Raw genomic sequence first — 15396 nt, 5'->3', positions numbered from 1 at the left:
AAAAGTGCCATCACCAATCAGTAGACCTCTGCTAAAGATATGCCATCCCAATGCCACCAGGAGTCCCTAAAAATGACTGCTATACTGGCTTTTATGGTAATCATTTTCCTTGCTTTTCTTTGTAATTTAGTATGCGTTATTCATAAGTTGGTATGCCTTATTCGTAATTGAATTCATTCATAATTCTGATGTGTTCCTAAAAACCACCATTTAGTTTTGCCTGATTTTTTCCCATTCTTTATCCTTCCTCTCCACTCCACTCCTTCATCCCTCCATTTGGTCCTTCCTTTCTTGTTTTTTTTAATGTACAGATTTTACCCTCATAGAAACCACAATGATTTTTTTAATACATTATTTTTAGTTGTAGGTGGACACAAAACCTTTATTTTATTTATTTATTTTATGTGGTGCTGAGGATCGAACCCAGTGCCTCACACGTGCTAGGCAAGTGCTCTACCACTGAGCCACACCCCAGCCCCCACAGTGATTTTGTTAAACCCTTGCTCTCAGAGAAAACATGCTTGCTTTACATATGTTCTCTGAAGCATCTCAGAGAACATATGTAAAGCAAGCATGTTTTCTGTCCTGTTCTCAGCTAACTGTTTTTCTGGGATGTGACACATGAACATACCCGTGATACATGATGGTCCAGTGGCTTTGACTATGTGATTTGGAGGTAGATGGACATGAAGCTTGCCTCAACCACTTATCAGCAATATGACCTCAGATGAGTTTCTTAACATCTCTGGTCTCCTCATCTAAGAAATTGGAGAAAAACAATGTCTATCTCCTAGGGCTTTAGGGAGGATTAAATGAGAATATACACAAGGGGGCTGGTACAACAAAAGTGCTAAGTAAATGATCATTAAAACTATCATTGTTTCATATGGGAGGAGGCGACTAACTTGAATAGAGAAGCAGGGCCTCCCCAGCTTTCCTGTTGCCTTCCCTGCAGCTCCCACAGCTAAGACTTGGCCTGCAGTTGTCCTTGGGGAAGCCACTGGAGGGCTTGGGCAGGGGCAGAGGTGGACGGCCAGCCTGCACTTTGCTGTAGCAGATGGGCTCTGGCCATCCTTCTTCCTTGTCAGGTCCTCACCTGCCCTTTCCCTGGTGGGCCAGAGCCTGGGTATGAGGGGCAGGGATGGTGACCGACACCTAGTGCTCTTGTGGATCAGGACGGGGAGCTGATGCTGAGGCAGGAGCCTTGCCCTCCTGGTCTTCACTTTGTCCCATTAAACACTTGCTTCAGGACAGGGCTGCTCTGTGTCCCTGCTCCATCCCTCCCTGTCCTCCCCATCTGACCTCCATCCATCACTAAAGATGGGTTAGTTGCTATTTCCAGAACATCAAGGCAAACTTGATTCTGCCGCACCTAGGAAGAGACAGAACATTCCTAATGCTCTTTTTTTTTTTTTTTGGGGGGGGGGTGGTTGTTCATCAGATGGTCTGGGTGGAGGTGGTACACGAAACTTGCCATTTTCCTTCTCTGACAATTAAAAGGGCCAAGAGGGGAAGAAAGTAGAGAGAGGCTGAATCAACCAGCATGTTCTCTACATGGAATAAGAAATAACCACTGGGGTCGGTGGCACATGCTTGTAATCCCAGCAGCCCTGGAGGCCAAGGCAGGAGGATCACGAGTTCAAAGCCAGCTTCAGCAAAAGCAAGGCACTAAGCAACTCAGTGAGACCCTGTCTCTAAATAAAATACAGAATAGGGCTGAGGATGTGGCTCAGTGGTTGAGTGCCCCTGAGTTCAATCCCCTGTACCAAAGGGGGGGAAAAAAAGAAAAGAAATAACCTATTATATCACCCCAATTTCTAAAATCCAGGTGTCGCCCAGGTTACTATCATCTGGATGCGGGGAACCCTGAGGGCTGCACCCAGTGTTTTTGCTATGGACATTCAGCCAAGTGCCGCAGCTCTGTGGACTACAGTGTCCATAAGATCACCTCCACCTTCCATCAAGGTAAGGCGCCCCATTCGCTGTTTCTGTTTTTGAAGGTTGTATAGGGATTTGTGCCTACAGACAAACACCTCTCTGTCCATTGAATGGAGTCTCAAATCATGTTTAACAACTGTTTCATAGTTTTAAGTGTTCACCATGTTTTCAGGGTGATAAAGCAAACCCCCACATCTTGAAAAAGTCACAGCTGAATGGCTCCCTCACACCAGCGTAGGCATGACTTAAAAAAATAACTTAGAAGAGACTCACTTTTTATCTTCCTGTGTTTCCCACCCACATCTATTTCAGAGTCACAAAAGAGTCATTCATTTGGATTGGGGGTTTATGAAGGTTCCCCTGGAAGCCACACTCACTGATCACACTCCTTTCCCACACTTCACCTGAGCTAATGAATCCGAAATGAGTTACCAAGCTACAGAGCACTGTAAACACGCTGGGAATGCGTATCACTTCAACTTGTTCACATTTCTCTTTGGATCTGATGGACCCTCTCACCTCACTAAGGCCAGACCTTGTTTACATAACTCTAATAAAGATACAAATTAAAGGCAGATGAAAACATGCTCTCTTATCTCAAGATCAGACTCAAGGAGCTAAACAGCTGTGGTGTGGGAGCCAGTGAAGCTGAGATCCAAGAGGAGAGGCGCATGGGGAATTTTGAACTCTAGGAAGGAACGAGGAAACACCAGGAAAAGCCCACTTTTTACCTCAACAGGACTTTTTGGCAAGCAATCTTGCCATGACTCAATGGAGGTGGAGGGTTTGTCTCCAGTGCAATGGTTTTTTTATTTGTGTTCCAGATGCTGATGGCTGGAAGGCCATCCAAAGAAACGGGTCCCCTGCGAAGCTCCACTGGTCGCAGCGCCACAGGGATGTGTACAGCTCAGCCCGACGATCAGACCCCGTCTATTTTGTGGCTCCTGGTATGTGAGGGGGAATTCTTCCTACAGAAGCCAAGTGAGAGCACTAGGGAGTCAGGATAGAAAAATCGAGTTACAAAATGTGGAATCCATATCGCTTGGTGTTCAGGGCAGTGGTGCCTCCAGGAGGCATCTGGGCTTAAGCCCAATTTAATGAAGTCACTAAGGCATGGCACTCTGGAGAAAACTGGGTGTCCTGGAGGGCAGACCTGGGGCCTACTTTAATCAAATGGGAGTTTCTAGGTTTCCCACCAAGGCAAGAAATCAAAAAGTGTGGTCAAATCTGTGGGTCTATTGAGAAACAGATGGAAAAGCAAAAACAAGGCATTTTTTAAAGCTCATATAATCAATATATGAATAGTGGATAATTAATTATAATAACTAACATAACTAATTATATATTCAAATCTATATATGTAATATATAAGCATTATATTCTATATAAATATATGTAAATATAAATTTATATGTGTAAAACATAAATATATATGTGTATGTATACATATATATACATACACACACACACACACATATATATACAGACACATATATCAGTCAGTGGTCTGTGTCTGGGTAGAAGAATTCTGACTGGAATTCTAGTTCTGATCATATCCTTGGCCAAGAAGTGATTCCTGGGTGAGCTGTTCTTTTAACCTCTCTGAACTTAAGATCTCTTAACTATTAAATGGGAATGGGAATACCAGCCTTCCAGAACTATTGCATCAAATGTGATGATGTTCATGAAAGGCTTCTATAAACCACAAGGCATTATGTAGCCAATGGAACTCTTGCTGATTTACCTGGATCTTGTGTATCATAAGTACCAGGCTGTGGTCCCTCTAATAGATGAACCCTGTTTCATAGCCCAAATGGTATGATCATGTCCAGTGCTGGGCACTGACTTCCGTCAGGGTGGCCTGGGGGTGTGGGATGGGTAACATGAGACTCCATGAGAGGTCACCCACATTGATGCAGACTTGAAAATGGGTTTACCTTCCCAGCTTCCCAACTGATCTTATTAAAAATTCTATTTCACAGCCAGATTTCTTGGGAATCAGCAGGTGAGCTATGGGCAAAGCCTGTCTTTCGACTACCGTGTGGACCGGGGAGGCCGACACCCGTCTGCCCATGATGTGATCCTGGAAGGTGCTGGTCTGCGGATCAGAGCTCCCTTGATGCCCCTCAGCAAGACGCTGCCTTGTGGAATCACCAAGACTTACGTGTTCAGGTGAAAAGAGAGATCTCAAGTGGGTGGAATAGAGCAAACTGTGATTGACGTCCAAGCCCTTTTTTCATCCATTCAGTTGTTCATTCGGTCAACAAGCTTTTCTGAGCACGTTTGGCTTAGCAGGCGGGTGTTGGATCAGGACAGGGCGTGATTCCTTCCCTCTAGCAGCTGGCGGGCTAATGGGAGAGAAAATAAACAGACGATAGCAAGGCAGACTGTCAAGTGGCGGAGAGAGACAGGGTGAGCACAGGTGCTTTGAACACACATGGAGGCACAACTGTCCCCCCCCCCCTTTAGAAGATCAAAGGGAGCTTCCCGAGAAGAAGGCAGGACAGTGTGGAGAGCGGCTTCAAAGGAAAGAGAAGCTGGGGGTGGTTAATGAGGAAGAGGAAATACCTTGGGGTTTAGTCAGCTTTTTTGCTGCTTCTACCAAAAGCCCTGGCAAGGACAATTTAGAGGAGAAAAACGTTTATTTGGGGCTCACAGTTTCAGAGTTCGCAGTCCATGGACAGCCAGCTCCATTCCCCAGGGCCCAAGATGAGGCAGGACATTATGGTGGAAGGGTGTGGTGGAGGAAAGCGGCTCAGGACATGGCACCAGGGAGCAGAAACAGAGAGCTCCCCCCAACATGGACAAAATCCATACTCCAAGGGCATGCCCCCAACTCCCTACCTTCCCCAGTCCCATCCCACCTGCCTAGAGTAACCACCCAGGCAATCCCTGTCCCTGGATCAATGCCTCAGTTAGGTTGAGGCGCTCACAACCAAATCATTTCACCTCGAAACTTTCTGCCACTGTCTCACACAGGAGCTTTCGGGGGACCCCACAAATCTAAAACATAACACCATGCTTGAGGAAGGCTGCATATTTAGGAAATTCCTGGTGGATGAGAAGCATGAAGTGGGGGGCAGTGAGGAATGAGATCTGAGAATGAGGTCGTGTGGGGCCCTGGACGGTGCTGTCCGTGGAGATTGCGCTTATACAATGAGGATTTCCATTGGCATGTTCAGAGAGGTCAGGGAAGGCAGCTGTGCCTAGTAGGTGCTCAGTTCTGTGCTAGAGGCTGGAAAGTAAAGATGGAACATGGTCTTTGCCCTACAGGCTCCTGTTCTAGTAGGCTATGGAACACATCAAAATGCCAACATAGAGGGCTGGTGGTGTAGCTCAGTGGTAGAGTGCTTGCCTAACGTGCACTAGGTGCTGGGTTCCATTCCTGGCACCACAGGAATAAATAAATAAAAGCAAGCAAGCAAACATAATAGATAATTGCTTTAGTGGTAGAACATGCTCATGGGGTCTTGGAAAGAGCCCAATTCTATCTAGAAGAGCTGAGAAAAGCTTTAAAGAAGAGACCGAGAATGAAAAGATGCCTGGGACTTTGCCAGCAAGAAACATTATCAGCACCCTCCATATGTGAAGTTATGTGGGGCTGTGAGAAGCTGTAATAATAGGGGGCAAGAGATACTTATGGCAGGGATACAGAGTGGTTTGGGGAGGTGGGCAGATGAGGTGGAAAAAGCTGGTGGTCTTGCATATCAAAATGCTTAGAGTTGCCTGTGCTGGAAAGATGGTAGAAAGCCATTGAAAGAGTGTATGCTGAGAAATGTCAGGTGTGAGACAGGGAGCAGATGCCATGTGGTGCCGCAGTCTGGCTGGGCACAAATGCCGCAGTCTGGCTGGGCACACAATCACGAGCCACCACACAGCTTGTAGATTCAAACAGCAACTCTTTATTCCCGAACTCACACCAGCCGTCTATAATCACGTTCTGGGGAAATCCACGTTCTCTGCCCAAAATCACCTCCACTGGGCTTCTATCTCCCAAAGAATACTGTCTAAATCCCGTGAGAACTCAAGGGGAACTCAGGCAGCAGGATACGCCCTATTCCCAACAGGAATAATCTTAAACCTTAAACCTGGAACCTAAACCAGGAACGCCCTAAACCCGATTATCTTAAACCGGGAACACCCTAATCCTCCTTGGTCCTTGAGCAAGGTCACCTACATTCAATGTCACTGCAACATGGGGTACGCTGGCAAGGAAATTGTCATACCTACTTGGCTAATGGCTCCCAGCAATGTGGAAGGCAGTTCAGGTAGGGTCCTTCACTGGGCCATCAGAAGACATCCACAGTGGCTTACCTGAGGATGGTTGCCCAGAGCAGAGATACTAGGAATGGAGAAAGGAAGACCCAGAGCACATACCCCACAAGGTGGGCACTTAAATTTCCGAGTGTTCCTTATTCTGACAGTACATACTCAATTTTCCTCCTTGGAATATCCACTCCACCCTTCATGGCTTGGTGAACTTTCTCTTTGAGATTCAGTTTATCTGTTGTTCCTAGGTATTGCCCTTCTCAGCATCCCAGGTGAAGTTACAGCTCCTAGAGTGTGTCCGTGGCCTTCTGTGCATGCATTTGTAATAATGCTCACCCCAGTGATTTATAACTGTTTGCCCACCAACTCCCCCCAGCTGAATGCTGGTCATCTCCCTGGTTGTCTTTTCCTGCAGCCACACAAGCCAAGTGCACAGTCAACTTTTGTTAAACCAATCAGTGAATGAAACAAAAAGGGGTAGGGGTTGCTCTTGGAAGCATATTCTACTAACAAACAAAACCAAACTAAAAAGAATAGTCCAGGGACTAGTGACAGGATGCAGCAAGACACTCTGATGCCAAGTATTAGATGATGGACAAAGTAGAAGATGGAAACTTCCAGAAAGGAGTAAATAAAATGTGCTCAGATGACATGTCATTTAAATAAAACAAAACAAAGAACGAATGGTAGTGCTTGAGGGTCAGGACTTTTGGAACCCAAAGATGTTTCTAATTTAGGTTCTACATGGCCCAGAATACAGTGTGGTGTCTGAGGATTTGGGACCAACCTTGCTTCAGGCAGTATGACCCCTGGAGCTTGACTTTGCCTGCTGTCTGCCCTCCATCACTTCCTGCAGACTTGCCCTCCCCATGGAGGGAGAAAGCTCTAAGTTCCTGCGTAGGAAGAGATAAAGCTCATAGTCCTGCATCCCCTAAGCAGGACTACCAAGGGCCCTAGCTGTTCCCACATTCTTGGGCATGATTTGTATCAGGTAGTGATGTGATATGAGTTGGATTTTTACAGGTTTTTATTTTGAATTATGCAGATTAAATGAACATCCAAGCAGTAACTGGAGCCCCCAGCTGAGCTATTTTGAGTTTCGAAGGTTACTGCGGAACCTCACGGCCCTTCAGATCCGAGCTACGTATGGAGAATACAGTAAGGGCCTGGGAGAAATGAAACTCTCTTCTTGGGTGTTAGTGTAATTTGCTTCAGCTCTCTAAGAGGGTGGGCTGTCTCCAAACAAGTCGATAAACTGCTTGATGGTTTTCGCCCAGAGTCTGATTAAGTCTAAATTTTTACATTCTAGAAATTTCTCAAAGGGGAACATTCCTCTTTTAAAGAGGTCAGAACCAGTAAATGAATAATGATGACACCATCTCGTTATAAGAGCCTCTGAATTTCCATGAAAGCTGATTGTTGAGGAAAATAAGCTACAACACCTGGGTGTATTTCTCCAGCTCAGAAATGGCTCTAGGGCACACCGGTTCACTCCTAGACTGGCCCTTCCTCTTGGGTCGTACTTATTGCTGCCATGTTTGGACATCCTCATATATCCTGCTAATTCTCTTTTTTGAACTTCACATGTTGGGGCCTCCTGGTTCCAGCTGGAATTATATAAAAGAGCTCTCTGTAAAAAGGAAGCACGGCTGGCCTGCCCCATTTCCATGTCACTAATGCAGCTAATAAGGCAGGAAGAGGAGAAGGTGTTTGCTAGCAATGTGCTGAACTGTTATTATGTGCATTACAACGTACACTGTCATTTAATTTCAACACAAATTTAGAAGATAGATAGCACCGTTCTCTTGCGCAGTTGAGGATATGCAGCTGTGGAGAGGTTAGCGATTTGCCAGTTAATACAGCTTGTGAGGGTGGAGACAGAATTTAAACCATGATTTTTCCAGCTCCAGAGCCTGTGTGCTCAGTCCCAATTCTGTGTGACACCACCTGTCAGGAGTGGAGAAAAATAAAATCTAGAGAGGCCTGATTTCAGATATTCTTTCTTCCCTCCCTCCCTCCTCCCTTCCTTCCTTCCTTCCTTCCTTCCTTCCTTCCTTCCTTCCTTCCTTCTCTCTCTCTCTCTCTCTCTCTTTCATTTTTAGTACCAGGGATTGAACCCAGTGGCACTTAACCACTGAGCCACATCCTCTGCCCTTTTACAAAATATTTTATTTAGAGACAGGGTCTTGCTGAGTTGCTTAGGGCCTCACTAAATTGCTGAGGCTGACTTTGAACCCACAATCCTCCTGCCTCAGCTTCCCGAGCTGTTGGGATTATAGGCATGCACCATCATACCTGGCTTGATTTCAAATCTTTTAGCCTTACCACTTGCTACTTCTAGCCTTTCCTCTCTATTGCAGGTACTGGGTACATTGACAACGTGACCCTGGTTTCAGCCCGCCCTGTCTCTGGAGCCCCAGCACCCTGGGTTGAACACTGTATATGTCCTGTTGGGTACAAGGGACAGTTCTGCCAGGATTGTGCTTCTGGCTACAAAAGAGATTCAGCGAGACTGGGGCCTTTTGGCACCTGTGTTCCATGTAACTGCCAAGGGGGAGGGGCCTGTGATCCAGACACCGGTGAGTGAAATGACACCTGGACCAGGTGACTGGGGGTGCAGCCAGGTGACCACAGTCTCCTGTGAAATTTAAGAGTGGAGTGAGGAATACTATGCCTGAACTCATTTCAGAGATGGGGAAGGATTAGGGAGAGCCAGGCTGGAGTCGGGGAGGATGGACAGGGCGCCTTATTACACTCAGTCCTTTTCATTAAGGAAATGCCACAAGGTTGTAAGAAAGGTGCTAGGTTACAGGAAACTGCTGTCTGTCCTGGTTCAGTGCAGTGGGGGATTGGGTATCAAGTTCCAAGAATTGTGTGGGGAGATCAAAGGCAAGTGGGGGTCTCAATGAACGGGGCAATCAATGGTGTCAGGCCACAGAGGACAAGGGACAGTGCAAAGTGGTGGATAGTGGAGGCAGGGTACATTGCTTAGTATAGAAGAGTGAAGCTGAAATTCAAGGTCTGGTAGAGGGCAGGGGTGAATGCCAGTGCCCAGGTACTGTAAAACCTTTAGAAAGGAAGGCTGTGGGCTTGCACACGACCCCTGCTCCTCTGAAGGAAACGCATTATCTGATCCTGCTCGTTTCTCTGCCCCTCCATTCTTCTTCTGCCTCCCAGGAGATTGTTATTCAGGGGACGAAAATCCTGACATCGAGTGTGCCGACTGCCCCCTTGGATTTTACAATGATCCCCATGACCCCCGCAGCTGCAAGCCATGCCCCTGTCACAATGGATTCAGCTGCTCAGTGATGCCCGAGACAGAGGAGGTGGTCTGCAACAACTGTCCGCTCGGAGTCACTGGTAAGACCACAGGCCTGCTCTGCAGCCAGCTTCTTCCTGTCCTGATGCTGTGAATCCATGTCAAGAGAATCTACTCCTAGGAATTTTCTAGAAAATTTTAATGACTTTGGGTTAATCTAAATGTGCTTATTCTAAAGATCAGACTATCTCGATACCAAGAGGGGAGGTGGATTGGGCAAGGACAGAGAGCTCAGTTACAGGAGGAAACATGGACTCCTGTTTTGGGAGGTTTGGAGTTAGAAGATGCTGACCAAATGCATAGTTTGAAATGTTTTTTAATGACCCAAAGTAAAGAAGGAAGTCTTAGGGACTGGGGTTGTAGCTCCATGGCAGAACGTTTGCCTAGCACATGTGAGGCACTGGGTTCGATCCTTAGCACCACATTAAATAATAATAATAATAATATAAAATAAAGGCATGATGTCATCTACAACTACAAAACATTTTTTTAAAAAAGGAAATCTTAGTCACCTCTTCAATGTCACATCCCTGTGCTGGTCAGTTTGAAAGAAAACCCAGCAGCAGCCTTGGTGATTTCTCTAGAATCTCACCACTCCTACGTTGCTACTGGCTTTCCCCAAAACAACTAGTTAGGCCTCCTAGCGATGTTGCTGTGTTCCACAGTCTGTGGTGACTGTGGACGGGGTGGTGCCAACCCTGTCATGCACCTGCTCCTGACCCGTACTGTTCTGGGGTCACGGAAGAAGCACGTTTCCCTGGCTCTCTGGGGGTGCCTCGCACTTTAGGCCTCTCTGTCTGGTCTTGCTGCCAACAGATGATGGTCTGGCCTTGGCCATTTGTTCCTTTGTTCTTTTCCAGGCGCTCGCTGTGAACTCTGTGCTGATGGCTACTTTGGGGACCCCTTTGGGGAGCGGGGCCCGGTGAGGCCTTGTCAGCTCTGTCAGTGCAACAACAACATCGACCCCAGTGCCTCTGGGAACTGTGACCGGCTGACGGGCAGGTGTCTGAAGTGCATCCACAACACAGCCGGAGTCAACTGCGACCAGTGCAAAGCTGGCTACTTCGGGGACCCTTTGGCTCCCAACCCAGCAGACAAGTGTCGAGGTAGGACTGCGCTCCCCTACCCCGGCCCCCACACACAGATTGCGTCTGTGTGTACGTGTGTGTACGAGCTTGCCCTGTTTACTAGGGAATGTCATGATGCAACTTTGGTTTTCTGATCAAACCGTCCCAGAAACAGCCCACCTTTCTCCCTCAGAGGTTGGTCTTAAGACTGCTTCCCCCCGCCCCGCCCCGACTCCCAGGAATCTGGAAGGCAGAGCCAGAGGCTCTCAAATGGTTAAAGCTGGGTGGGAGATGTAAAAAAGGTCAGGTTTACATTCCTAAGTGGAAGAGGAGATAAAATGGAGCCAGGTCCCATGCCCAATCCCGAGGTGAGTAGGGGGAAGTGGCTGCCAGACCTCTTACTGGAGAGTAATGAATGACTTGAGACCAAGCCTGAGCAAACTGCAGCAGGGAGGGGAGGGGCTGCAGAGAAGTTTAAGAGACCCTCTCAGGAAGTCTGCATGCTTGGGTATGGAGGGCCACTGTTGAAAGTCCTCCAAGGGAGGCTCAGCTTCAAAGCAGTAGCCAGGACCAAGCATTCCTAAGGGCTGCTTCAGATCAAAGCACAGATCAGATGGGTCCTCAGCTCTCCTTTGTACAGGTTATATTTCAGAGGCAAGTTCAGATCTAGAGGGGCAGTCCTGCCCCAGACCCTCCTTAGTCCCAAAGGTCCCAGATACCTTGAGGAGCAGAACTCAAGAGCCTGTCTCCTGTAAGAGCCTTAGGCCACAGTCTCCACCTGGAAAGGCCGGAGCATCTCTCTGCAGACGGGGCCTTCTTACCCAGGAGCATGACAGGACTGACTTGTTCATGGGCCAGACCAGCCCTGACCCCAACTTAGAGTTGGCTATGATGTTCTGGAAAATATCCTGTGATAAGAAGATCCTAGATGACATTAGTGGTGCTGAATTCAAGTCCCTTTTGTGACATACCTAGTGCATTGTGCTGATCAGGCCAATTAATCCCTCTGAACCTCAGTGTCCTCATATGTTTGACTAACATTTAACTCAAAATGTTTGCAAAGATAAAATAAATTGGCATATGAGAAAGCACACCGTAAGCGCTGTATTTCTAGTTATTCAGTGTTATTAATGCTGACAATTTACAATTCCAAAGAAATTGGTTTTCATTCAACTATATATCATCAAGCACCAACCATGTATATAATGTGGGCCTAGATACTAAGGTTATAATGATGAACAAGTCAGTCCTGGGTCCCAAGGTCCTTGTATGGTGGTAAGGAAGTCACAAATGTGTGTGCAAATAATGGTAGTACACCCCCCAATCAGTGGGGTTTTTTTAATTTTTAATGTTTTGATTAGTTACACATAACAGTAGAATGCATTTATGTACTTTGATATATCATACATGGGTGGGGCATAATTTCTCATTTTTTCTGAGTGTACATGTTGTAGAATCACATTGGTCATGCAGTCACATATATACATACAGTAATAATGTCTGTTTTGTTCACTATCTTTCCTATCCCCACCTCCCTTCCCTCCCCTCCCTTCACTTTCCTGTATCTAATCTAAGGTAACTATTTTTCTCTAGTGCCCACCCACCACATTGTGACTTAGCATCCTCATATTAGAGAAAACATTTGGCCTTTGGATTTTTGGCATTGGCTTATTTCACTTAGCATGATATTCTCCAATGCCAACTACTTACTGGCAAATGCTATATTTCATTCTTCTTTAAAGCTGAGTTATTCCATTGGGGGGGAAAATATATATATATATATATATCACATTTTCATTATCCATTCATCTATTGAAGTACACCTAGGTTGGACCCATGATTTTGCTATTGTGAATTGAGCTGCTATAAACATTGATGTGGCTGCATCACTGTAGTATGCTGATTTTAAGTCCTTTGGGTATAAACCAAGGATCAGTGTTTTGAGAGCACTGAAGATAGATAGAATCACTGGGATCATTAGAGGAATGTCTCACTTACTGTTCTATTTTTGACTCTTAAAACAGAACCTAGTATGTAGTAGGTACTTAATAAATTTGATCAAATGAATAACAGTACTACTTTCTTACTGCATTTCCTAGATCAATGGTGTAGATTTCCCACATCACTGGCTTTTTCTGAGCTCTCACTGCAGCAGATTATTCAATCTCTCAGAGCTCCCATTCCTATCTGTAAAACAGAGAGAGATGTTTACATCTCGCACATAATAGGCCCAGAAGAAATGTTATTTACCTTAGGAGCAAAGCCAGTAAAATATCCAACAGGCTTACAGTTTAATGAGAGGAACCACTGTAATATCTTTTCATCCACACACACCAAACAAATTTGCAGGTGAGTCCTGAGGTCTACACACTTTGGGAATGTGCTTGAAGGCATAGCCAAGGACTGAATCTAACCCAAGACGGATGGCCAGGGCCACAAAAGACTCTTCCCCATTGGAGACTTGATCTTCTTCCATTCTATCTTGGCTACACCTTCAGTTGCTGGGATGAGTTTGAAAGCATGCTACATATGTCTCTCTCTGTCTTTAGCTTGCAACTGCAACCCCATGGGCTCGGAGCCTGTGGAGTGTCGAAGTGATGGCAGCTGTGTTTGCAAGCCAGGATTTGGTGGCCTCAACTGTGAGCACCAAGCATTAGCCAGCTGTCCAGCTTGCTACAATCAAGTGAAGATTCAGGTGTGCCTGCTGCTCCTAAACCGCCTTCCACCCCACAGAATCGAACCTTTATATCCCACTGACTGGTTATATCCTGGATCTAGGAGCTACCCCCTAGCCTCCTGAGGATGGGAAGTTGCTATCTTTGTTTTTGTTTTTGTGATTATTGTACTAGCCAGGCACTGTGTCACACACCTGTAATCCCAGTGACTCAGAAGATGGAGGCAGGAGGATCACGAGTTTGAGGCCAGCCTCAGCAATGTAGTGAGACCCTATCTCAAAATAAAAAAATTATAAGAGCTCAGGATGTAGCTCAGTGGTAGAGCACCCCGGGGTTCAATTCCTAGTACTGAAAATAATAAATCTTGTTGTACTAAAAAGATTCTGGATAATAATAATAATAATAATACAGGTTTACTTCTTATATATACTATTTTCAAGCCCCCTTCTATAGATATAGTCTTGTTTGATAATCATGATAACTTAGTTGAGTTGGAAGATATTCTGGCCTCAGTTTTCACTGGTCTAAGAAAGTCTTGAAATACTTGCTATTTTTCAAAGTGATAGAGCCAGATGGAACTGGGAATACCACTCTATCTTCCAGATTCTGAGTTCAGTTCTTGCCATTATAATATGCCACTCTCCATCTAGACATTTTTCCAATAGAAACCCTAAAACAAATGCAGAAAAACATAAAGCTCAGTGGTAGAGCGCTTGCCTAGTATGTGTAAGGCACTGGGTTCAATCCTCAGCACCACATTAGAAAACAACAACAACAACAAAAACCTAAATAAACAAAATAAATGTATTGTGCCCATATACAACTAAAAAATATTAAAAACAAAAGCATAAGCAGATAAAAGATAAGTGAAGTCCAGGAGGGGATGAAGTTTTTGCAAACAGGAGTGGCTTCCAGAAATTCCCCCATCCAAGTTCCAAAGAAGAATGGACTTGAGGTTTTTGTTGTTGTTATTAATTTTTTTTTTCTGGAGTGAGGGGTTGGGGAATAAAATTCCCAAACAGAACTTCAAATGTAGAACACACTCAACCTGTTTTTAAATGTTGTCTATTGAACAAGCTTTCATAGAACTTTCTTCAAGCTGTGCTGTAAGCACTTGACAAATATTAACTCGTGTAGTGCAAGTCATGATTCTATGAGGCAGTATCATTATGTTTATTGTCCCCATTGAGTAGATAGGGAAAGTGACTTGTCCCAAGCCACACAGCTAGAGTACTCCAGTCTCTAAAGTCTAAACTGAACCACCAGAACATAGCAAGCGTCTCTGGGTGGTTAGCTGCTGTCTCCTGGGTACCTGGTGCTGGGTGTGGTCTCCATCCTCCATTCTGAGCCTCTTTCCCGTGTGGTTTCAGATGGATCAGTTTATGCAGCAGCTCCAGAGCCTGGAGGCCCTGATTTCCAAGGCTCAGGGTGGCGGTGGCGCCGCAGTACCTGGCTCAGAACTGGAAGGCAGGATGCAGCAGGCGGAGCAGGCTTTACGGGACATTCTGAGAGAAGCGCAGATCTCAGAAGGTGAGAAAGGCTGACTGACTTCCCTTTAGCCAGAAGAGGACTGATGTCTAGAAAGAATTGCTAGACGCACGTCATAGACTCTTCCTTGGACACTGGTTCAGCAGGTGTGTCCACCAGCCCTTGCCCAGGTAGAAGGGCTGTCAGTGACACTCCTCTGAGACCTGCATGATGGATCTTCAAGAGCAGTTTGCGTGCGCGTTTCTATTGGGTATTTATCATGTCACAACGAGCCAGTCAACCCTCCATCATTTTAGATAGCTCTGTGCCAACCTGAATAGCGCTGATCTTCCCTCTTCTCTGGGTTCAGGTGTTAGTAGGACCCTTAGTGGCCAGCTGGACAAGGTGAGGAGCCAAGAGAACAGCTACCGCAATCGCCTGGATGACCTCAAGACCGCAGCGGAAAGGATTCGGGCCCTGAGCAGTCAGTATCAGAACCGAGTCCAGGATACCCGCAGGCTCGTCACCCAGATGCGCCTGAGCCTGGCAGAAAGTGAAGCTTCCCTGAAAAACAGCGTAGGTTTGGCTGGGTTGGGGTACTCAGAACCACTGCTCGGGGGACCCTCCAATAGCTCCCCCTGCTCACTTTCTCTCCCTCTGG

The 15396-nt window shown here is 46.1% G+C and overlaps 1 protein-coding gene across 3 annotated transcripts in view; it reads left to right on the top strand.

Annotated features, from left to right (window-relative positions):
- Lamc2 (laminin subunit gamma 2) overlaps window positions 1-15396 on the top strand; it is a 65969-nt gene that overhangs the window by 38495 nt on the left and 12078 nt on the right. For all 3 annotated transcript variants that reach the window (XR_007349971.1, XM_048809864.1, XM_015491716.2), the window contains 10 exons: window positions 1829-1965; window positions 2763-2885; window positions 3921-4110; window positions 7253-7365; window positions 8568-8786; window positions 9385-9567; window positions 10387-10632; window positions 13143-13288; window positions 14639-14798; window positions 15106-15311. Coding sequence is in view for 2 of the 3 variants with exons in the window: in XM_048809864.1 (XP_048665821.1) it covers window positions 1829-1965; window positions 2763-2885; window positions 3921-4110; window positions 7253-7365; window positions 8568-8786; window positions 9385-9567; window positions 10387-10632; window positions 13143-13288; window positions 14639-14798; window positions 15106-15311 (1723 nt within the window). In the remaining variant the exon portion in view is untranslated. The remainder of the gene's footprint in view (window positions 1-1828; window positions 1966-2762; window positions 2886-3920; window positions 4111-7252; window positions 7366-8567; window positions 8787-9384; window positions 9568-10386; window positions 10633-13142; window positions 13289-14638; window positions 14799-15105; window positions 15312-15396) is intronic.

Source organism: Marmota marmota, unplaced genomic scaffold (genome assembly GCF_001458135.2).
Source record: "Marmota marmota marmota unplaced genomic scaffold, marMar, whole genome shotgun sequence".
Classification (NCBI taxonomy): Eukaryota; Metazoa; Chordata; class Mammalia; order Rodentia; family Sciuridae; genus Marmota; species Marmota marmota.
This window is presented reverse-complemented; position numbering and strand designations above follow the sequence as displayed.